Source organism: Gambusia affinis, linkage group LG22, assembly GCF_019740435.1.
Source record: "Gambusia affinis linkage group LG22, SWU_Gaff_1.0, whole genome shotgun sequence".
Taxonomy (NCBI): Eukaryota; Metazoa; Chordata; class Actinopteri; order Cyprinodontiformes; family Poeciliidae; genus Gambusia; species Gambusia affinis.
Window position 1 is genome coordinate 2,829,269 of NC_057889.1, and position 23,964 is coordinate 2,853,232.

Below are 23,964 nucleotides of genomic sequence, written 5' to 3' on the forward strand. Positions count from 1 at the left end.
GCAACCTTTTCTGTATATAGAAAAGGTTTCAAAGGGTTAATTTTAGCTTTAACTGGTCCAAAAAAAAACCCAACAAATTATTAATTCAAAAAATAATCCAGGTGGGTTTTTTTACATGTTGTTATTAGAAGTATATTTTTGAAGCTGCAAAATGCTGTTATTACATTTTAGGCTATAAAATGTAAATTTTTCTTATTCAAAGAAGGTATTTAATTATTGGTTATTTCATTTTTGATGGACATCTAGTATTGTACAAAAAGGTTCAAGTAGCTAAATGAAAAATTGCTGAATGTGCCAATTATTTGATTAATCGTTTAATCGATTAATCGTTTATTAATCGTTTAATCGATTAATCGTTTATTAATCGTTTAATCGATTAATAAACTAATCATCAGTTGCAGCCCTGATTCATTCAGTGGTTCTGCCAACAAACTCCTCAGCTGTTATGGTTATTTTATTTTTTTGTTTTTTGTGTCGCTGTTTGTTTGTTTTTGTTTTTTTATTGTGTCGCTGTTGTTTTTTGTTTTTGTTTTTTTGTTTTTTTATTGCGTCTGTACTCTTTTGTCCCACTCAGGACTCCAGACCCATCCTGATCTCGGCGATAGAGGATTGTGTCTACACCTTCCTGTGGCAGACGGCGGCCGCCTGCCCTCTGGACTCCAGCCAACACGACGACTGCAGAGTGACCAACCCCGCTACAGGTCATTCTTAAATGATGGACAATCGAATGAAAACTCAAGATTCAGTTAATCTGAAAAGTGCAGCAACTGAGCAAATATATTTTCTTAATTTCAGTTTGGACAATTAAATGGTCAGTTAACTTCTGTAAGCCCTTTTGTAAGTAAAAAGATCATTGGTTTAGGAGCTGACTGTTCAGAGTGGCGTATCCAACCACTTTAATGGGAAAGTTAAGTGGAAGGAAAATTGCAATTTTAACAGTTTTAAAGATTTCTAAATCTGTTAAGAGTAAGAATATAAGTCAGACCCAACATTTCATATGAGCAGAAGTTGCTTTATTAAATAAACGTAGACAGCCTCCATACCAAACTGCATTGCTGCAATAATTCATGCAAAAGTCGCTTCTTGCCCACCATATGTACTGTCCAGACATTTTGTGTTAAATGTCTTCTTTTATTATTATTATTAGATAATCTCAAAATTTTCATCAGCTGGAAGTCATGATTATCAAAATGAGCAGAAAATAAATCCTTTAGTTTGGTCATTTTGTTCATTCTCACTGTACAAATTATCAGAGTTTCAAAAGAAATTCACTCCAACAATGCTCTTGTTTTAGATTTGATCCTCACATTTTTCCCATGTTAATTATTTCTGCCTCCTCCAGGTCACTTATTTGACCTGAATCCACTGAAGAAATCTGAAGATTACATCGTCTACGATCACAAGCAACCGCAGAAAATGTTTCGCTTGAACATCTGTGGAGAAGTGACGAACTCTGGATGCAGTGCAGGAACTGGTACGCGTCTCCTTCCTTTCCCCTAGAAGACAAACTGAACCTTAACCAGCCAGAGAGACAGAAAATGACTTAAAATTTTAACAAGAAAGTAAAGAAATTGGGTTATTTATTGAACAATCCTGTGTCCTGTGCTCAGACACAGTAACTGTTAAAATATGTCCTGCAGGTCTCACCTGGTTACCGTTTACAGAGTTTCTGCGTCATCACTGCGTCCAAATATATCAAAACCCTCTGAAATTATTACCCTCTCTCCAACTGGAAACACAAACCTGCAGCACATGAAAGTAGTTTATTAAAACCGCTGGAGTGCTTGGAGATGTTTAAACAGACTGAAGTTGTGAATGTTTCATACCAGGATGAGTTGATATGAATCTGTCTGTGCAGCCGTCTGCATTAAGGAGGGAAACACGGCCGTCAGCGGCGGTGAATCGAGCACCAAGCTGTCGTACAGAGATCATGTGTTGGAGCTGACGTATGAAGGAGGAAGTCCCTGCTCTGCAAACCCCCTCCTGAAGCACAAGACCATCATCAATTTCATCTGCAGGTGTTTTTCTTGCTGCTCTCAACTCTTTAATTTATCGTTATTTTGTGTAGATTTTAGAGCTGCAACTAATAAATAATAATCGATTAATCTATCCTTTACTCTGATGGTCAATCAGTTTTAAAATAATGGCATATTCTACAGGTTTTTCATTTAACTGCGTAATCCTTTTTTAAACAATATAAGAAAAATATTAAAAGATGAAAATAGACAATTTGTTCAACGTTTTAGTGTTTAGTAACAGTTTTTCTTTCATGAACCTGAACTGGGTGAAAATAAAAAAACGCCACTTGAGGAGTTTTGGGTAAAATGTGTTTACAGACAAAGATTTTTTAATCTTTAATACAAAATATAGATTTATTTTGAACAGTTTTGGCTGCTCTGAATATGTTGGATTTTTTTCAGCAAATTGCCTTATTTTGAGTCTTCTTACTCCAATTAATGATCAATCGATTACTAAATTAGTTGACAGTTAATTACAATTAAACCGATTAATTGATTTAGTCCTTGTCTGAATTAGACTTCAGACTTACAGACCGTTATTTTATTATCTCTGGTAATAAAAGTTGGTTTACTCATTGAGGCGTCGATACGATTCAGTTCTTCCTTCTGGTTCTGGATGCTCTGCAGCTGGAGGTGTTTTTGTTCCTACTGTTTTTTGTATAAAGAGTGTGATTTGTTCTTGGTAACAACCATTAACATTTATTTTTTTTGTCTTTATGTGATTGTTCAGGCCTTCCTACATGAGCTCCACCTCAGAGGAGCCGGTCTTCATCAGCACAAACCCTGAGACGTGCACACACTTCTTCTCCGTCCACACAGCGCTGGCTTGTGAACAAACGGTACGTTTTTTTTATGGTTTAGGTTTTTCTGGATGCTAAATTGTACCAAATGTTATTGTGTTAAAAGATAATATTGTTGTTTTGAGACTGTTTTCAGATGTAATGGTCAACTGTCATTCTGTAAGCTGAATAAACTTTCATTTCTAGCCAACATTGGAACTGGAAGGGATTTTAAATCTAAACAAACAAAACAACAAATAAAATTGCATTCTTAAGTCTGTAAATGAATTTGTCCTTCAAAAAATGAGGCTACTTGAGACCAAGTACTGAAGACTTTTATCGTCCAGCTTTTGGTAGAAAGAGAAAAATGATAAATCATGCACATCATCTTTTGATTTATTTCTTATTACAACAAGCTTATTTTAGATCTGTTTAAAATAAAATAAAAATTTCATTTCAATAGTATTGACTATTGGATGCATGATTTTATGATTTTGTTTTTGTTTTCTATGAAGTTTTGCTTAGAAAATGATTCACAAAACACTGGAACTGAATGTTTTTCAACATGGGGACTTACCGCAGTGGTCCAGTGAAATGGGCCTGAAGCTGTTCTCATTTTAATCATTTTTATATGATTTTTTAAAATCGTTAGGTGACCTGTTCGGCCCACAACGGCTCTTCTCTAATAGACCTGTCTCCTCTCATTCACCGCACTGGATACTACAGCGCTACAGGTGGGTGGGCTCAGCTCTGCCTGCTGTTTAACTCATTTATTTCCCTCTTTAACTCCGTCTTCTTCTCCATTCCTGTCCAATCAGACGACGCAGTGGACCAAAACGACAACTCTCCTGACTTTTACCTCAACCTCTGCGAGCCTTTGAATCCCATCCCCGGTGTCACCTGCCCACCTGGTGCTGCAGTCTGCATGGACCCCGATAACGGACCACCTGTGGTGAGAAATCTCAAAGCACACGGTCTGGTTTTTAGAGCAGCCATCAACACAAATTCTGTCATTAATAGTTATCGATTGACTTTATTTATAGAAATCTTTCAGCTCTGATATGTGGCAGTGCACAGATAAATCAACCTTGATTTCTGTATTCACATCATTATTGAGCTTTAAAAAAAATCACAGGACATTAAAATAAAAATGGTCAGAAATTAGAGTTTAAACGGCGCATCAAGACTCAACATTCCTGAGGTTTTTGAAGCAGCTCATTTTCCAGACACCAAGAAACAGCTGGATGATTTTTTTTAAAGTGTTAACTGGAGTTTTGCTCTGTTTCTTATTCTTTTTTTGCTTTAATTTTCTGTAATTCTGTCTGTTGCAGGATATCGGCCGTTCAACCTCTGGCCCACAGATGAACAAAATAACAGGTGAAGTGTTCATCACCTACCAAAGCTCGACCCGGTGTGCAGCAAATCCTCATCAGAACTACAGTTCAACCATCGTCTTTACCTGCCAGAAAGGCCTGGAGCTGGTCAGTCTGCCGTCTCTCACCAGAAATAATCCCATCCCGCCTCCCCGTCTTTAATCTGTGGATATTTTCCTCCAGGGTTCCCCTCAGATGCTGAGGCTGCAGGGTTGCGTCTACCTGTTTGAGTGGGCGACTCCCATCGTCTGCCCGGATGCGACCCAAACCAGCGGCTGCCAGCTGAAAGACTCACAGCTGGATTTCACGTTTGATCTCAAAACTCTTTCCGGCGAAGTCCAGGTGAGGATCAGAGGCTTCGTGTTCCAGTTCCAGTCAGTCTGGATTCGGAAATAAACATCTTTGTCTGCGGTTCTGCAGGTGAGTGGATCCTCCGGGACGTATCGCATCAACGTCTGCGACTCGGTGGTGGAGAAAAGCTGCAAGCAGAGCGCGGTCTGCCTGGTTCCGGGTTCTGGTTCAAAGATACCGGCTTCATCGTACGGCATCAGCAAAGCCATGACAATGGACTTCAAACACGAAGACCAGGCGGTGCTGATGCACTACGGAGGAGGAGATCCATGCCCAGCCAGTAGGAAGACGCTTCTGTCCTTTATGACACAAAACCATCAATTTATAAACGATTTTTTACAAAAGAACCAAAAATTTTTAAATATTTTTAAAAGAATTGTTGTACAGCATTAAAGCTAAACAACCAAACTTAATCTCTAGTGTTATAAATTTCAGGTGCTTAAAATCCTTTAAAGTGCTTGATTTCTGTATAAAATCCTTGAAAGTTTTGATATTCAAGCTTCACAGTTTTATAATAAAGTGCAATCTAACGTTTAATTTAAAGCCCAAATTTGGAAAACATTATTTACAGTTGAAACCAGATATTTTCATACACCTAAAAAAGAAAAAAAAATTTTTTATCCAATTAATCGCTTCTTTTTTTAGGTTAATTAGAATTACTAAAATTAATTCAATTTGGTAAATGGCAGTAAATATTTTCAGAGATTTTTTTGTAACTTTCTTTATGCATTGTGTTTATCCTAACAGAATATTTCTTATTCTTAACGGCTCAATTATCTGTATGTTGAACGTAATTGTGATTAGAAAATTTTTTGTTAAATTTGTTCTCAGATGTTTAGTACATGTGTGAAAGAGACATTTCAAAACATAAAATTTTGCTTTAATTTTGTCTTCACAGTGTAGAAAACTGTCATAAGACATTATTATTAATGGTAATAAATTAGTGAGTTTTAGAGAATTTAAAATGTCTTTTTTTTTGTTTTTATCTCTAAACTGCATTTCTGGAAAAGTTTTACAGCTTATCTTGAAAATGCTTTAGAAGTGCTTGAATTTTGCTGCATGAAAAGTGTTAAAACTCTGCTTTTAACTGCAGCAGGCTGAACATTACTGTAGCAGAAACGTCTTCCTGCTGAAGATGGTTAAAGAAGCAGCTTTTGTGTCTTCTAGTGACCACCAACAATGAGACGTGCGTGTTCCCGTTCACCTTCCGGAGCAAGTCCTACAGCGAATGCACTAATGATGGAAGGACGGATGGCAGGAAGTGGTGCGCCACAACTTCAAACTACGACGCCGACCAGAAGTGGGGATTCTGCAACGGAGGTGAGTTTTTCACCCCTGAACTCCGAAAAGGTCGGGATGTCGTCAACGCTGCAAAAAGTAAAATTTAAAAGATTTTGAAATCTAATCCACTATTTAATGGATTTTTTAAAATTAAATTTTCAACAGAATTTGAACCAGATGTTCCACATCTGTAAATGTGATCTAATTAACACCAGCAAATGTGTAACAAAACTGTAGAAAAACACAAGCAATTAAAATCTTTGCACCTTGATCAACATGAAGAGGAAAGAAAACGTTACATGTTTTCAATTTGATTTTTACATGCAAATCCAAATGTTTTCAGCTCCTTTAGCTTCAGATCATCTAAATAAAATCCAATGCAACCACTTTCATTTGCAGTTATTTCTGTGAAATACTCAGAGGAACAGTGGGATTGTATCAGAGCGGCCTAGTCCAAGTTCAGATTTCTTTTTTTTGCAAGACACCACATCTCAAATGTAAAATTCTCCTCTGTTTTCTCTTTCAGTTCCAACTTCTGCGAAGCGTCAGTCGTCCATCCTCTTCACCTGCGATCACTTTGTGGGCCACGGCGCCCCGGAGCTGCTGTCCGAGACCGCCGGCTGCCTGGCCACGTTCGAGTGGAAAACCAGCGCCGTCTGTCCTCCGACAAAGATGGAGTGCAAACTGGTGAGCCAGCATCATACGTTCGATCTGCGATCCATGTCGTCGCGCACCAAGCCGTGGAAGTTCACCAGCCATGGATATTCGTAAGTTTGTCATGCCTTTGTCTTTTTAGGTGTTTGTATTTAAATTTGACCAATGAACTGGTCAGGATGGGTCTGCAAAGCATGTTCGTTACATTTATTTTGCACAAAATCATTCTTAAATAATTTAATTGTAATTCCTCCAACTCAACGTTTACACTTGTACCTGAAAATGGCGGCAAACGGATGCACAATTATGCAACCTTACATCATTGAAAAACATTAGTGGAACCTCCTGCACAACCAACAACAGTGCAGCAGGTGCCTTCTGGATGGTCAGTCAACAGAAAAAACACTTGTCTTTTCCAGCAGCCATTGTACAGTGGTAAAACCAGCTGACCAAACCTACTGGAGCTCAGCTTGGGTTGCTAGGTAACAGGAGGTTTGTGAAATGGCTCATTTTCCAGACACCCCAAAATATTAACATATTGCCAAATAAATGGCTGGGTATTTGTTTATTTTAAGTGTTTGTGTTGGTTTTAAAAGCAGTTAAGACCCAAATGGAAGTACAGAAACATTAATCAGTTAATTTTGCATAATTTATTTGAAAATCTTCTCAGCTTAATAATATATTAAGTAGTATTTCCTGCATGCTTTGGATCACAGGTATCAAATTTAAGGCCTGTGGGCAAAATCCGGCCCACTATAGCGGCTCAAAAAAACTTCAACATTACAGTTTTATGCTTAATTCAAAAATGTTTTTATCTGCAGACCAAATTCCTTAACTGTGAAAGGATTTTAAATATTGTTGAATTTTAGAAGTTTTAATCAAATACAGAGAAATCTGTGATATCGTAAACATCTCATGACGGTCTCTTTGAGGAAATTCCTGACCTTGATGTGACCTTGATGTGACCTCTGGTTTAAGCTGCTTTAACATTTCTGCTTTAAACCGATGAGTGATTAACAGACTTCTGCACAACTTAATGACTCACTAATGATGAAAAACGTCCACAGCACTCCCACTGTTTTACATTTTGTCACATTACAATTAGAAACTTTAATGGATTTATTGCTGTTTTATGTGAGACGTTAATTCAAAGAATATAATGAAGAGGAAGGAGAAACCCTTTGGCGAAATTAAAATCTTATGGCTTTCATGGAACAGTTGCAGTACTTCTGAATGCCAAACCAACAGGAAATTGTGACCTATGAACCCAAACTGTCCCTGGCAGTCTACACAGCCCAATTCTGAGCTTTTCACAACAAAAAATCGATTATATGAAGAACTACATCAAATCCGATCTGCAGTCACAAGCGGTCATGCCGCATTTTTAAATCTTATGCCATAATTTTGCAACAGAAGAAGGCAGATGTGGTAAATCCAGATGTGAACAAAGGCAGAAGCTAACTGCCTTAGATTTTTTATGATTCAAAATACGTTCTTAAATGTTTTAAGTCTGATTGATAAATGGTGCGTTTAAATGTGGATCCCTTCCTGCAGGTATTACTTCAACCTGTGTCAGGGAATCTATGGTGGGCTGACCAGCTGTCCAACGGGGGCGACGGTGTGTCGACACTCCAAATCCGGACAGACTGAGACTCTGGGTTGGGCTTACACCCAGAAAATGAGCTACTCTGGTAGGAAACACACAGATTATAGCAGGAAATATTTTCCCTCAACAGAAACTTTTAAAAGTAGTTTTTGAACCACAGGTTCGGCTGTTTTGCGTGTAAATTTCGAGCCTTTTCATCGGGTTTTTGTTCCTCCACAGATGGAAAGATAAACGTGAACTATTCAGACGGAGACAATGTGTGTGGAAACAGTTTGAAGGCCAAAACGGTGATCCAGCTGAGCTGCGGCTCCACTGTGGGTCACCCGTCACTCCTCAGGTGAAACACAACAAACACAGATCTTAAATGTCTCACCTGGAAAATAGTCAGACATTACAAATGTCACACTAATTCATTTTTTAAGGAAAATATTTTTGTTTTGCTACATTAAGGGGTTGATTTGTTATCTTAGTTTCCACATGTGATGCTGCAGGCAGTGATTTATATTTCCTTCCTTCTTCATGACTTTCATCTCTTCCTCACACACAAACTTATTTCCTTATTCTCTCCTTTTTTTGTGTCGTTCTGTTTCCTGCCTTTCTCCTATCCTGTCCTTTCTTCATTTATTGGTTTCTTTATTGTTTTCTTTCTTTTTTCTCTCTTTCTCTGTTTCTTTCTCTTTATATCTTCTCTAAAATATTACATGTCCTCCCTTTCTTGTTTCCTTTTCTTCTGTAAAATGTCTTCTTTTTTCCTTCTTTCCTTTCCTTCCTTGACTCCTTTAATCCTTTGCATTAAAGTGTTTATGAACATTATAAAATAAATTCTCTCTTCTCTTTAGCTCAGAATTTATCTCATATTTTATTTTCAGGATGTTATTAACTAAAACTGAATAATTTCATCATAAAGTTTCACTTTCACCTGATGTTTCCTCACCGTGTCTGAAGTTTCGCCTTCATTCAGTGTAAATATGAAAGCGACTCTGTGAAGTCGTCCATGATGGTTTCTGTTCTGTGCGTGGAACAGGGTCGACACGGCAACCTGTGAGTTCCTGATTGGCTGGGAGACTCTCCTTGCCTGCGCTGTGAAGCCGAAGGAGGTCCATATCGAGAACGGGATGATAAAGGTTCCCGACACCGGAACCAGTCTGAACCTGGGAGAACTCTACACCAGGTAGCCCATACAGAGTCATATTAATGTTTATATTACAGAAACCAACCTGCTGTGCAACAGAGATAAAAGTTTTCAGCCACAATCCCAGTTTTCATTCAAGAACTTCTTCACCAAACTAATTAGGATAACCTCAAACATCTGCTCTGAATTGATAGTTTTATTGTAAAATCTGAAACGATCGTAATTAATCAATTATTGAAATCATCATCAACTAATTGGTAATCAGTTAATCATTAAGTGGAATATACAGACTTATAAAATGCTGTTTACTGAAAGAATAATAGTCTGAGCGATAATTCAGCCAAAACTATAAACATTTCTAGTGGCACTGTGTTAAAAATAAATCTCTTATTAAGCTATTTAGTGAATCCAAAAGTTAATCAACAGAACTTTACACCGTTTGGATGAGTCGAGCAAAAAGCTTTTCACATGTTGATGTTCGATATAAATGAAATTAAAGTATTTTTAGCATCAAATGTGCACTAAGGGAATGCCGAAATGTTATTTTATTTTCTGCAATAAAATGTTTATTTTCTTATTTGGTAAAGGAATTAAATGGTTTATTGCATCTTTTTTTATGAATTTCTAGCACCGTTTAAAAAAAGAATTAGATGAAAAATGTTCCAATTGTTTTTATTCGATTAATCAAATTCTAGAACAGTCATTAGTTTCAGCCCAAAATTAAACGTGAAAACTATTTATTTCTGTGTCAGAGCACATCAGGCATCTGGCGACATCCGTACCAACGGCGACCGTTACATCTACCACATCCAGCTGTCCGGCATCACCAACAACTCCCTGCCCAAGTGCCTTGGAGCAAACATCTGCCAGGTGCAGCTGAACACAAACTACAGGCGCAAGATTGGCTCCTCTGACAAGGCCAAGTACTACATCAACGGTAATTTACGTGGTTCACACCAAAACCTGCGGTTGTTGTAGAAAAGCTGGTTCCTCTCGGATCAGCCGCATACATGCTAATCCTGTTAGCATTGTGATTAGCTTCTTTAACACTCAGCATTGCAAAGTTTGTCTAAAATAAAGGTGTTCAACTTTGGATCCGGCCCAAATCAAAAACTGAAGGGTCAAAAATCAGGAGAAGTGAAGGCTGCCAAGAATTTCAAGTTCTGATAAGTTTGAAAAAAAAAAAAAAAAAAGAAACTGTCAGAGGCATTTTGATCAACCTGCTTCAAACGCCAGAACAGTTACTAGAAAACGAAGAGACGAACTCCGAATCAGAACAAGTTTTAATTAAACATCTGTGAAAATCTTGAGGAATTTTTGGTCTTTCAGATGAATGTATAAAGCAAACAACAAGTAACTAGCAAAGATTAAAAAGTCTTTAAATGTCAGGCCTAAGGTCTTTGCTTGGCGTCTCCAGGAGGAAACCTGGACGTTATCGTTCCCTCGGACTCCAAGTGCCACAACGAGGAGAACAGAACCGTTTATTCCACCATCACGTTCTACTGCAACCCGTCGGTCGGCGTCGGCATCCCAGAGTTCCTGCTGGAGACGGACGACTGCCAGTACCTGTTTGTGTGGCACACAGAGGCCGTGTGTGGGCTGATGTGAGTAAACGTCTCCTGACGTCACGCCTTCAAGCGTTTTAGAGGTTTTACTCAAACGGAGGTCGATTCTCTGCAGAACCGTCGATCGTCAGACGTCGGACGGCGACATCGATTCTTCCCGCCGCAGCCAGACGTTGGGAATAATGCTGACCCTCCTGCTTGTGGTTCTGGTCGTCTGTCTGCTGGGATATCTGCTGCACAAAAGAGAACGAAGGTACGTCCTGTTCAGTCCGTCTTACTCAAACTGCAGATCGATTGTCTAGGAAGTCCAGTTTGTTTATTGAAAGCGAAAATGTAAACAGATAATCTGAGGATTTAAAAGCCAACACTGCATCTAAAAAACAAAAAAAACTTTTATTATTTTAAATATTCGCTGTTCTGTAGGTGTGAATGTGTAGTTGAGCTCATGAACTCTGGTCCGCCTACAACCCTCAGTCTCTGTTGCGTTGAAGTGAACTCTGGCGCAGTTTGAATGCTGATGGGAACGCCAAGTGAACCAGAGACTGCTAGAAAAGCAGAAAACGGTTGACAGAACAGGGAATTCTGGGTAAATACCTGGGCTGGGAACCGTTTTCGAACTCACAATTTGAGTGAAGTTAGATTTTTGACGCCAAGATTCCATTCTAAAGTGATTTTGGAGTCAAAAGTGTTTTCTTCAGAGGTTTTCATGCAGCGCCCCCACAGGCGAGGAGGGGAATGTTATTTTCAATCAGTTTGCTTTGACTTTGTGAAAGCAAACTGTACAAAATGAAAATTAAACAAATGTTACAACTTTGGTTGCAACATTTGATTATGAGACTGACAGGTGTGAAATCAGCCAAAGAAAAAATCAGTTTTTGTTTCTTCATTTCCTTCCAGGGAGCTCGTGATGCAGAAGGTCGCCGGCTGCTGCAAGAGAGGAAATCAAGTCTCGTATAAATATTCAAAGGTTCGTTCTTCCCGCCTTCAGAGAACGCAGGAGTTTTCAGTTTGCTGCTGCTAAATCCGCCCTTTGACCCCCAGGTCAACACAGATGAGGAAGGCGGTGAGGAGGAGATGGAGTGGCTGATGGAGGAGCTGGAAGCCCCTCTGTCTTCCTCCTCGCACCACGGGAGGAGTAACCATAGCAACGGCCACATCAGGACCAAGCCGGTGAACACGGACGGGCTGCGCTCGTTCTCTCTGGACGAGCAGGACGACGACAGCGAGGACGAGGTGCTGAGCGTCCCGGGCGTCAGAGTGCTGAAACCTTCGGCGGCGTCCAGGACTCAGCGCAGCTCCGTCCTGCAGGTCAGAGGTCACGCCGGTCGATCGGTCATTTGTTTTAAACTCAAATTTTGTTTACAAAAACTCCATAATCCATTTTATTTATGTGCAAATAATAAAATGGATTATTTTATTATCCATTGCAAGGTAGAATGACAAATACAGAGAAACAATGGAGTTGATTTAAAATATAGATATAAATTTATTTGCCAGTTCTGCAATATAATGCAAAATAAATAAAGGATGGCATCACTCAGAGCACAAAGCATAGAATTAGAATGAATAGATCTGCCTTTATGGATTGGACACATTGTCACCGATACCCAATCTAGATTTTTCTTTCCAACATTGGAACTGATGCAGATATTAATATCTAGACTCAAAACAAGAATTGCATCGTTTTTTACTGTAATTTCTGTGACAGTTTATCAACCAGTAAAATTGGTTTTTGTTTATACTTGCTTAGTCAGTTTAGAATATGATTGTTGATCACAATAGTTTCTGGGATAATTTATCGTCTCCAAAGCCTCACAGCGTGCTTTTTGTTCTTTATTTCAGGAGGAGAGTGATGAAGACCTGGTGGGCTTGTTGGAGGAGGCGGACCGGGCGAGGAAGAGCAGCAAACCTCGCAGCCGGAAGCGTGAGGACGACGACAGCGACGAGGATCTCCTCAGGGTGTGATGTCACCGCCTGAACTCTTCTCTCAGTGAATGTCTCCAAGACGGCAGCAGCAAAACCAACAGATTGCTTTTCTTTCCCTCCGCGGCGCCTTTTCTCGGCCGATTCAGACTCGGACTGCCGGTGTTGATTTTAACTTATTGAGAGGTTTATTATTTAAAACTGTTCTTCAGGCCTTTAGTACCTGCGTCTCTCAATTAAACCCTGATTGCACACGTTCCTCTGAGAAAACCACAACTCTTTATTTTTATTTTTCAGTTTGGAATAAGGTCGTGCCATTAATTTAGCACTTTGATGAAATCAGCACAACATTTGTTAGGTTTTTCTTTAGGAACGTGTTGGGAAGCTGGTGAAACGTTATTAAGGGACGAAGACACTGTTTACAGCTGCTAGCAGAGCAGGTTTTGTTCTTTCTTTCCCCTTAAAAAGAAAGTTTGATGCCTTCCTTGATGATTTTGTCCGTCGAACAGATTTTTTTTGTAAATGGACGATCGTGTTTTGTTTTTTGTTTCTCGACCTCTTTGGTGTGTCGCACACACGTTTATTTTATGATTATTTAACCGATTTTCTGTACGACAGCCTGAAGTGGGAATGGACGGTCGACTGAAGGGAAACTGGAGATTGGAAGCCATATTTCAGTCACTAATCTAGATTTTTTTCCTGCTCTTGTATGTTATAGACTCAACTTTGGTTTGCAGGTCTTGCTGATGTTTCTGCTCCAAAATGTTTTAGATTTTTCAGTGTCAGAGTTCACAGTTGGCCAAAAACGTGCAGGATTTAACTTGCATCAGTATCTGTTTGGTGTGAGAGATGAAACCAATCTGCAGTGTTCTTTACGCCGTATTTGGGCAGCTTGGTTTGCCAATGAATCAGTGCTCAGATGTTCTAGTTTTGAGTAATTCCAGGATTTAAAATGGTTCATATTTTCTTGAACATCCTCTTATATTTTGTCCAATTTACGCTACTGAATTTAAGAAAAGTAGCAGCTCCCGCAAAATGATCAAATTAAAAACAGGTCAAACAAGAGTTTTAAATGTTTTGCAAATCTAACTTAATTTATTTCAGTTTTGCTAAAATAAATAAATGATAATGAACATCTAAATCTGAACTGAAATTGATGCAAAAACTTTTGCTTGTCCAAAAAAAGTCAGTTTCCACTGCAAAAGCACAAAACCTGACCAAGTTTTGTCTAATTTCCAGTACAGATACTTTAGTGTACTTGAAACTAACTTACACGTAACTTTTCAGAAAGATATCGGCGTAAATCAATAATTCCATAACATTGATGAAAGTGCTTTTATATCACTTATGACAACATTTTTCCCGTGTTATAAATCCACTTGCAGATATAATCTACCGATGGAACTAGAACTTTTTCAAATATTTGGACTAGAATTTAGACATAAATATTTGGTAAGATTTTGTGTTTTTTGCAGTTTCCAGCTTTGATCAGAAACAGGAATTGGGTGTAGCAGTACAAATAAACCACATGTCAGGGTTGATCTGGGTTTAGCACAGAAACAAAAACCTCAATTCAAACAGAAAACAAACTTTATTTAGGAGCCTTGTTACTTATTAAAGGTTTAGTAATGTTAGATACAACCAGGCACAACAAAGTGCTTGATTATATGACCATTTGGCTTGCCATACTCCCAACATGCTCTCCTTTGTAACCATTGGTTACCAAAAGCTCTAAATGTTTCAAAATAAATTAAACAAACATCTGTCATTATTAGCTGATGCGATCTTTGCATTGCTTTGGTGTGGAGAGCTTTAGATTGGATTTTCATTTTTTCCCAACTCAGCTTTCCATACTTTATGCTCTTTCTGTCGTAGTTTGAGGGATTTGGGACAATCACATGTACTGCTACACCCCTAAAGAAGGAGTTTATCTTCTCCTCTAAAAAAATACAAAATTCTTCTTCTTGATCTTCAAAACACTTGAAAAAACCTGATAAATGGAAACAAAATTTATTGTTAAGCTGCATTTATTACTATCATCTACCTAAATACAATCTATTTGAGACTTTGTCACTTCCTGTAAAATACACTGGAACAAAGTCTTAGAATGTGACAAAAAAAATCTATATTTTAAGTGCAAATTATGAGAGAAATTTCTTTAGGATTAGACTAACTGGAGTATTCAAGCTTCTGTAGGTAACCATTATGTCAAGCTCTTTCATTTTTAGAGTCTGACGGTGTTTTTATGGATGAGTTGACCAAAAACAAACACGTCAGCGCTCCTGTTTTTATCATTTAGATCACTAGTATCTCATTTTAAAAATCAGATTTCATCATGGGAGAGAGAGATGATGTGTGGGTTTTCCTCAACATGATTTCAGATTATTTATCAAAGGGTTTGAAGATGAAATTAAATTATTAAACTGTTGATTTGGAGTTACATCAATGTAAAATAAAAGAAAAAAAAACAGCCCCAGTTCAGTCACTTGTTATTGAATTCTGGTTTGAACTGTTGTTTTGGGAATTTTGTAACTTTTTTCCGTTTTCTGTTGCGTCCTTTTCTCCTCTGCATGGGACTGTTCTGTCGTAAACGTTCTCCTGAACTTTCTCATCCGGGAAACTTTCAGGATGAAATCTGGAGTTAAGAGAAAACTGTGACATAAACTAGAAAAACCCCCCTGGGATGATGATTCGGTACTTATGGGGTTCGTTATGTTTGAGTTGGTCTGAATTATGTTCTCTGTTTGCAGCTTTTTCTCAGTTTTCTTATTTAAAAACTAAAGATTGATGTGAAGAATAATACATTATTTGAATAAATAAGAGATCTGCACTCTGTTGTTGAAGTTTCATCTCATCCTGATGACAGTTTCTATGAAATATTCCTTCGATTTTTTTTTTTTTTTTTTTTTTTTTACATTATTGAACTTTTTATGGAGCTAAATTTGGGCCATAAATTTTGTGCAACAGAAAAAACAATTGAAACTGAAGAAGTTTTAAAACTGTAAAAAGGATGTAAAACTGTTAAGTGTTCAAAACTGTTTCTGAAATCAAGTTTTCTTTTTCAGGTTCTATGGAGCTAAATTGGGGCCATAAAGTGTATTTTAGAGATTTGAAATAAAAAAAAAGATTGGAAACAGAAAAATTGTGTTGAAGATGTTTTTCAGTTTCAAATCTTCAATTTAATTGTTTTTTTCAAATTTCTTAAAATTACAAAATAGTTTTTCCTGTTTCAAATCTTTTCAGTGTCAAAATATTTTTGAGTATCATCTTTTTATTCAGTTTACCTTTTCCAATTTCAAATCTGTTTTTCAGTTTCAAACTTGTCAATTTCAAGATAACTTTTTAATGTAAAATCTTTGTTTTTCTTTTTCCAGTCTGATTTTTATTTTTATTTTTTTCAGTTTCAAATCTATTTTGAAACTGAACAGAAGTTGTTTTTTGTTTGTTTGTTCTTTTGAACAAACTGTATGGCCCCAATTTCTTTCCATAGAAACACTTTTCAGACTTGTCTGAGACGATGCGAGCTAGTCTGAATTAATTCAGACCTGAGCGGGTTTAAATGTGCACTATTTAAACTTTAACTGGTTGCATCAAGCTGCTCCGTCAGATGTAATTATGTTAACGAAGCTTTGAGAAATTCATGCAGGCTTTGCGCCAACTTCTAACTGTTCGTCTGACGTCTGAAAAAAATCACAGCAAATGTTTTCATGCTCTGCTGCACAGCATGCGAAGAACAGACGCATTTCAGTGGACCTTTGCTCCAGTTGGTCCCGTTAAAAGCCCAACTGGGCCGAACTGGGCCCGCAGTTTGAATGGTCGGTGTGCAGCGAGAGGTCCGGCATACAGATCAGCTGCTTGGAGGCAAAACTCATGGCCACTTTTGACGACATCTTGGAGGAAGCGGGGAAGTTCGGGCGCTGCCAGAAGCGGGTCTTCGCCCTGCTGTGCATGGTGTCCATGCCGTGGGCTGGCGTGTACGTGGGCATCGTGTTCCAGGGCTTCACCCCGGATCACTGGTGCCGGGACTCGGCGGCGGTGCAGCGGAGGGAGGCCTGCGGATGGAGCCGGGAGGAGAGTCGCAGGCTGACGGCGCCGCTGGTCAACATCACCGGGGTTCTGCAGCCCAGTAGCTGTTTGCGCTTCGAAATGGACTGGAACGTGACGGAAAGCAGCTGCGATCCACGGGAGACTGACAGGAGCGCAACCCCCACGGCCGGCTGCACCGAGGGCTGGGAGTACGACTATGACGGGAGGAAGTCGTTCGTCACCGAGGTGAGGAAAGTTGAGACTCAAAGTTGAGTTTGAGTTGATAGAAAATAAAAATGTTCTATTTTTATTGCATTTGGTGAAGGATCAAAATTTCTGCCAGAGGAAAGTTTGCAGGAGAAAATTGGTTTTCACTGCAAAAACACAAAATCTTACCAGGTTGGTCTATTTTCAAGTGTAAATCTTTGACCAATTGAAATAAGACAAAACTATGAAGACAGAGTAAATTTCATTTATAGAAAAAGGACATTTCTGAGTTTGAGAAATTGAACATTCTGAAATTCATCGCAGAAATTTTGGAGGAAACAAATTTGGAAACTTTTCAGTTTGAAAAGTCATAAAATTTAGATATTTCAAACCCAGAAAAGTTCCTTGTTTTTTTTTCCACTTAAATTTTCATTTTTCATTTTTCCAATGTTATTTATTATTTATTTTTTTTACCTTTGAAGCTCAGAAATTCTTTTTTCTTTTTCTTTAAAATTTCTGAAATCAATGTAATGTAGTTCTGTGGTTTCCAAAAGTTTGTAGTCTCATTTATTTATTTTTATTTTATTTTGTTAACTTTTGTTTCACCAAGAAAATCCCACTGAGATAAAAAAAAAATTTTGCAGGAGATTATTGGCCAAGACTGATATTTCTGACAGGTTAATAATATTCTGTTTAATGATAATAAAATGTTAATTATTTCATGTTTCACCCTGATTTTGTCTCCAGTTTGACCTGGTGTGTTCAGACGGGTGGCTGGTGGATCTGTACCAGGCCACGCTGAACGTCGGCTTCCTGATCGGCAGCATCGCCATCGGTTACCTGGCCGACAGGTTGGTTTGTTTTCTCTGCTCTGAGTTTAAACAGCAGGACGACGTCGAAGTTTGGGATCATTTCCCAGTAAATGTTTGTGTCTCTGCAGGTTTGGGAGGAAAGTGAGCTTCCTCATGTCCAACGTGCTGAACGGGATCGCCGGCATCCTGGTGGCCGTGGCTCCCAACTACATTTCTTTACTGGTTTTCAGGACTTTGTACGGGTTTGGAGTGAAAGGAGGATGGGTGGCGGGATACGTACTCAGTGAGAATCTTTTTATATAACATCCAAATCATATCGTTTATCAGTTATTATGATAAATTTCTTATCATGAGAAGATTTTGATTTATTGTTGTCACAATAAATTCTAATTAATGATGTTTAAAAACTGTTAAAACTGTCCAGAATGTGTTTGTGGTGCTTTGACTTCTGTGGTTTACAGTAACAGGCATACAGTCATAAAATATATATAAAGTAGCTTTTATCACTTTTATTATCACAGCAGTACCACAAAATAATGTGATAAAGTTCCAAAAAAACTGAGAATTTTGTAGAAAAATTTTGGAAATTTCTGAGTTTGAAAAGTCAAAAAATTGGTAGGGGAAAAAAACCCAGAAAGAAATGAGAAAATTTGGACTTGAAGTTGAAAATGTGTGAGAAAAAATTAGGAGATTCACAAAAGTGAATAATTTTTGACTCTGGAAGCTGAGCAAAGCTTCCAAAGTTTTCTAGCAAATTTATGATTTCTTGAGCTCAGAATTTTTTTTTTTCCTAGAAAATTTTTTACGTTAATCTAAAAATTACAAAGAAAAAATTTTTTGGGGTAAATTTTCAACTTTTCAAACTCAGTTATTTCTATGTTTTTGTAGAAAATTTCTGAGATCTCAAATTTATTTTTGTAAAACAAAATTATAGTTTTTTTTTTCTTGTAAATTTTCATCTTATGGAGCTCAAAAATAGTTTTTTTTCTAGAAACTTTCTGGGATTAATTTCAAAATCAGAGTTTTTTGGTGGAAATTTTCTCCTTTTTTTCCTTTCCAATATACAATTGAACACATCTGTACAAAACAAACATCAAGTGATTTTTCAGTTCTAATAAAGTCATTATTGTTCTACATAAATAAAAATAAATTAAATCCGTGTAGTTAACAAAATGTTTGTACTTCAGTCACAGAGATCGTTGGGGTGGAGTTCAGACGGACGGTGGGAGTTATTTACCAGATGTTCTTCAGTGTTGGCATCCTCATCCTCCCTTTGCTCGCCTACTTCATCACGGACTGGCGCTGGCTGCAGGTCGTCATCACCGTCCCCTACATCCTCTTCCTGTCCTACTACTGGTGAGACACCTGAATGCCTCACTGATGAGTAAACAGTGAACTTCTTTAGTGAACAAAGAAAAATTTTGTTATTTTTGGCCGTAATCCTCTTCCGTAGCCTGTTGATCACATGATAAGTGTGATTTACAAAAAAAAACAAAAAAACTTTCCTTTGCAGTTTTGCAAAATACACTAATTTTGATACACCACAAAAAAAAACCAAAAAAAAACCAAACACCTCATCCTAGTGGAAAAACATTTTATCAAAAAATGTGAGTTTTTTTCAAAATTGGCTTGCAAAAGTTTTTGTTTGCTGCCAAATTACATCAATCATTCCCTCCAGGTTTTTATGATTCTGCAGTTACAGAAATCCAAGCGATAGTGGAGACATTTTCAGAAAAAATTGTCAAAATGGACTACTAAATCCCACCTGCAGGTGGCAGCATTTCTTACTTCTGCTCCCTCAACGTTACTTGATAGAAAGTCATATTTACCATCAATATGCTGTGAAATTTCTTGAAAATATTTCTAAATTAGCTCATACTTTAGATCAGTGTTTCCCAACCCTGGTCCTCAAGGCTCACTGCCTGCATGTTTTAGGTATTTCCTTGCTTTTCAATCCAACTGATTTCAATTAATGACAGATTAACAGGTATTTGTTGAATCAGGCACTTTAAAGCAGGGAAACCTCTAAAACTTGCAGGACAGTGTGTCTTGAGGACCAGGGTTTGGAAACACGGCTTTAGATATACTCTCAGGTGAAAAACTGGGATTTGTGGAAGATTCCTGATTTCTGTCGTTGTTTTTACCTCTAAGGTTCATCCCTGAATCTCCAAGATGGCTGCTGTCTCAGAACAGGAAGTCCAAAGCTGTGAAGATCACCAAAGACATGGCGAAGGAAAACAGGGAGACTCTGTCCAAGATGATTGAGGTAAAACTCACCTCTCCTCCTCAGTTTGGACACAGAAAACCCGGCGTGTGAAACTCCTGAATGTTTGTGTTTTATAGACGCTGTCGGATGATAACGCTGATTCCTCCACCGCCTCCTTTATGGACCTGATCAGAACTCCAAAAATGAGAAAACACACGCTTATTCTCAGCTTCAACTGGTGAGCTTTTCTCTTAAAACTCCACGCAAATGCTGGTTTTCCCCCAGTTGTTGAAAAACAAAAGTTTTGTTCATCTAGATTCCAGTGCAGATATCTTAGTAAATTTGAAACAAGACAAAACTAACTTACATGTAACTTTTCAGGCAGATATAGGAGCTTGTTTTAAATCAATAATTTGTTCAAAGTGACTCTGTTATAACAATGTGGTATGAGATAGAAAATCTGTGAAAAAACTGAGCTCCTGTTCTATCTCATAGCGCTAACTAGAAACAACCAATCAGAGCCAGGAGGCGGGTCTTAGCGCTGCCAATCATGGCTGATTCAGTTTTTCATTGTCAGCAGAGCTTGTTGTGAATGGTAAGACTAGTTAGCATAGCCACTAATTATGGTAGCAACAAGTACATGAGGTTGATTGATGGCGTTGTGACCTTCCTCCTCGCTCTGATTGGTTGTTTTTGACCAGGAATATTGCATTTCTTCAGACAGAAATATCAGCTCAGGTAAGAGGTGGAAGAGACTGATATTTTCACAGATGATCTGTTTTATAGCAAAATATGTAAAAAAAAACAACCTTTAACCCTTTCATTCCCAGGCTGAAGAGAATCTTTCTGGATTTGATTTTAGCTTGACTTTGACACAGTTTCAAATGTTAGGGTACAATTTTAATGCTTCTATTGTTCTGTTAATCCCAAAAATGTGTTTCTAAGGCTTCTGTGTCTGCGTGCCTCCAGGTTCACCAGTGCAGTCGTCTACCAGGGGTTGATCATGCGGTTGGGGATTCTGGGAGGAAACGTCTACATCGACTTCCTGATCTCCGGGCTGGTGGAGTTCCCTGCCGCCTTCCTCATCCTCTTCACCATCGAGCGAATCGGCCGCCGCCTCCCATTCGCCACCGCCAACATCGTGGCCGCCGCCTCCTGCTTCATCACAGCCTTCATCCCTGACAGTGAGGCTCTCAGGAGAAACTGAAGCATTCACACCAGCCCTGTTTGGTCCACTTTCATTTAACTCTAAAATGTCTGGCTCGTTTGGGGAGGTGTGAATGTGTAATTGGACTCTAAAGCGAACTCTGGTGCGCCTACAAACCTCGGTCTCAGTTCGGTCGATGGATCTCTAGTGGGAGAAATGGCTCGTGGTCTTTCACCAAAGACAAAAGAGAAATCCTACATCCGTTAAAATCTGTTGCCACTCCATTTTGTTTAACATTCAGAAGTTTTCGTTTTGTTTCCTTCAGTGGTTCTTGATGCAGCGCCCCCACAGGCGAGGAGGTGGACCTGGTTTTCATAGGGTTAACTTTGTTTGACACATAGCTAACCGTACCGAGCTGAAAATGTAACAAATGTTTAAATTTTGATCCCCAATCGAACTGAGTATATCGAAGCATCAGCTGTGAAAACTAAATGCATTACTCCAAGTCTTTGAGCAGTTAACAGTTTATTTTTCCTCGACTCTCTCAGGCATGTTCTGGTTTAAGACTGTGGTGGCCTGCGTCGGTCGGCTGGGCATCACCATGGCCTTTGAGATGGTCGTTTTCGTAAACACTGAACTCTACCCAACATTTGTCCGGTAAGACTCTTTCTTTGATTGTTTGTATATTTCGGTTAAGAAGCATTTTAAATCTCAGACTTGTTGTTGTCTTTCTAGGAACTTCGGCGTGTCGGTTTGTTCCACCCTGTGTGACGTTGGGGGCATTGTCGCTCCTTTCCTGCTCTACAGACTGGCTATCATCTGGCTTGAGCTCCCACTCATCATTTTTGGTGTGCTCTTAGTTTTTTAAATAGCCTGCTGTGTCATTTAAGAGTGTTAGAAAATGTATGGATGGATGGATCAATGTAAACCAGAACAGTTTTCCTCTTAATTTCATTTTTTATAGTTCTTTTAGTTTCCCTTGTCTGTATCTTGTGTGCGTTTCCACTGTCTGGTCCAAAATCAGGCCTGTAAATTATATCAACTAATCAGTGTTTCTACTTCTGGGGACGCAAATATTCACCAACCACAACATAATAGCGTCTAATAAGTTTAAATAAAACTATTTTAGATTGTTTTATATGTTGTGGTGTTAAAGCAAAGTAGTGTCACTCCAAACGTTTGTGGAAATGTGAGGTCATAGTGGATATTTAAGGAACTGCATCAATACTCCACTGAGTGACTGCAAGGGGAAATGAGACGTAAACATGATTATAAAAGCTGAGTTTATCATTTGCTCTGCAGGATGCTTGGCCTTCGTGGCTGGTGGTTTAGTTCTCCTTCTTCCAGAAACCAGAGGTGTGCCGCTGCCTGACACCATCGACGATATTGAGTTTCCTGGGAGGTGAGCTGCATGCCTCAAAAAAAGAGAATATTTTTAAATGCACCTGTCCAGTTTCATTCATGGATGTAGATTAAAGAATCAAACTGAGGAAAAGAAACGGAGTCTAAAAGTAAAACCAATATTTATGATTTCTGAGCATGCATTTTACCTACTAGCCAGCAGGGGGAGACATTACTTTTTACTAAAAAATAAAGATTGAAACTAAACTTCCACAATAATCTGTTTTTTACAGCCGAGTATTGGGGCTAGGCCAAGAAATAGTGAAAGAAATAAAAGTACATTTATAAAGACATAAAATAAAGTCGTACAAGAATAAAGTTGTAATATTATGAAAAATAAAGACATGTAAGAATAAACACACAATATAATGACTTTATTCTCATACAGGTTTATTCTAATTTTATCTATTGTTTTATTGTCTCTCTAATACTCTTTTTGTTGTCAGTTTTCATAATTTTTCGTCTTTATTCTTGTAATATTATGACTTTATTCTTGTACAAGTTTTTTTCACAATACTATGACTTCTCGTAGTTCTCGTTATTTTATTTTATTAATTTTTTCTTAGCCTGGCTAAATCTCTGTTGTCAATTTTAACCATATGTAGCAAAATATTTAAAAGATTGTGTTTATTACCTGTTTTCCTGAAGTGAACTAAGGTAAAATTAGAATTTTCTATTGTATAAATTAGCTAATCAGTTTCAGTTTTGTTTGCTAGTTGTTGCAGTCGTCGGTGAACGACGTTTTTTCCATGCATGATGTTTGTGTGCAGGATGAAGGAACAGACGATGCTGGAGAGCCAGCAGCTGGCCAACCTGCTGCCCAACAGCAACGTGTCGTCCTGCAAACAACCAGCAGCTGTCTGATTTATTTATTTCTCTTCCTCAGCTCTGTTTTTATTTGTTTGGATTCATTAAAACTTATATTGTTGCTGTATTATTCACATATTCACAGAAGTTAGAGCCAAGATGAATCTGCTTTTATGTTTTCTGCTGTTTGGCTGCAGTATTAAATTATTAAAGAGTTTTATTCTAAATAAACTGGAGTATTGAGTGTTTTTGTTGAGCGGTAAAAAGTTTTAGTAGTTTTACTGATCTGACGTGACGTCTTATGGCCAGCAGGGGGCGATAATCATGCAGCTGAAACATATCGGAGCAGAAAACTGAAGTTTTTACTTCATGATTTCATGTTCAAACTATATTGTTTATGAACTTTCATTAGTTCACAGTAGCTCGCCTTTATCCAGCTAAAGTTCAGAATTTATTGTCTATATATTGTTTCTGGTTTGTTGTTTATGTGGAGAAAAGTTATATTTATTTCTATGAAGAAGAAAAAAACAATGAGGAAGTTTTGCTGCTTCCCATTTTGAGATTAAAATGAAATACATAAAAGTATAAAAAGTAAATCACATCTATAAATTATTCCTCATGTAAATATGATTTATGTTTTTAGAATAAAATGTAATAAGAGGGAAATTATTTCAGG

At 38.1% G+C, this 23,964-nt stretch overlaps 2 protein-coding genes across 3 annotated transcripts in view; both read left to right on the top strand.

Moving 5' to 3' along the window:
- Nucleotides 1-13,747, top strand: part of igf2r (insulin-like growth factor 2 receptor) — a 39,852-nt gene extending 26,105 nt beyond the window's left edge. Inside the window, exons 32-51 of the mRNA XM_044106419.1 lie at nt 575-701; nt 1,343-1,474; nt 1,859-2,018; nt 2,749-2,857; nt 3,450-3,531; nt 3,616-3,749; nt 4,129-4,278; nt 4,354-4,512; nt 4,591-4,801; nt 5,689-5,841; nt 6,329-6,569; nt 8,011-8,147; nt 8,282-8,399; nt 9,087-9,233; nt 9,947-10,131; nt 10,612-10,798; nt 10,875-11,012; nt 11,657-11,726; nt 11,801-12,067; nt 12,602-13,747. Of these exons, the coding sequence (XP_043962354.1) occupies nt 575-701; nt 1,343-1,474; nt 1,859-2,018; nt 2,749-2,857; nt 3,450-3,531; nt 3,616-3,749; nt 4,129-4,278; nt 4,354-4,512; nt 4,591-4,801; nt 5,689-5,841; nt 6,329-6,569; nt 8,011-8,147; nt 8,282-8,399; nt 9,087-9,233; nt 9,947-10,131; nt 10,612-10,798; nt 10,875-11,012; nt 11,657-11,726; nt 11,801-12,067; nt 12,602-12,724 (3,030 nt within the window). The 3' untranslated portion in view covers nt 12,725-13,747. The remainder of the gene's footprint in view (nt 1-574; nt 702-1,342; nt 1,475-1,858; nt 2,019-2,748; nt 2,858-3,449; nt 3,532-3,615; nt 3,750-4,128; nt 4,279-4,353; nt 4,513-4,590; nt 4,802-5,688; nt 5,842-6,328; nt 6,570-8,010; nt 8,148-8,281; nt 8,400-9,086; nt 9,234-9,946; nt 10,132-10,611; nt 10,799-10,874; nt 11,013-11,656; nt 11,727-11,800; nt 12,068-12,601) is intronic.
- Nucleotides 13,748-13,891: 144 nt separating this feature from the next.
- Nucleotides 13,892-23,514, top strand: LOC122825215 (solute carrier family 22 member 2-like). 2 transcript variants are annotated; one of them, XM_044106420.1, is made up of 11 exons: nt 13,892-16,954; nt 17,663-17,766; nt 17,856-18,010; nt 18,915-19,083; nt 19,879-19,993; nt 20,071-20,171; nt 20,903-21,117; nt 21,629-21,737; nt 21,816-21,928; nt 22,383-22,482; nt 23,252-23,514. In XM_044106420.1, the coding sequence occupies exons 1-11, from the start codon at nt 16,553-16,555 to the stop codon at nt 23,343-23,345; spliced, it is 1,677 nt and encodes a 558-aa protein (XP_043962355.1). In that variant the 5' UTR covers nt 13,892-16,552; the 3' UTR covers nt 23,346-23,514. The 2 variants fall into 2 exon arrangements, with proteins under 2 accessions (XP_043962355.1, XP_043962356.1); XM_044106421.1 differs by having other exon boundaries at nt 17,958-18,010.
- The last annotated feature ends 450 nt before the right edge of the window (nt 23,515-23,964 follow it).

Coding starts and splice junctions, on each gene's coding strand:
- LOC122825215 (XM_044106420.1), top strand. CDS start 16,553: ATGGCCACTTTTGACGACATCTTGGAGGAAGCGGGGAAGTTCGGGCGC. Junction 21,118..21,628: donor CACAGCCTTCATCCCTGACA/GTGAGGCTCTCA, acceptor CGACTCTCTCAG/GCATGTTCTGGTTTAAGACT. Junction 21,738..21,815: donor CTCTACCCAACATTTGTCCG/GTAAGACTCTTT, acceptor TTGTCTTTCTAG/GAACTTCGGCGTGTCGGTTT.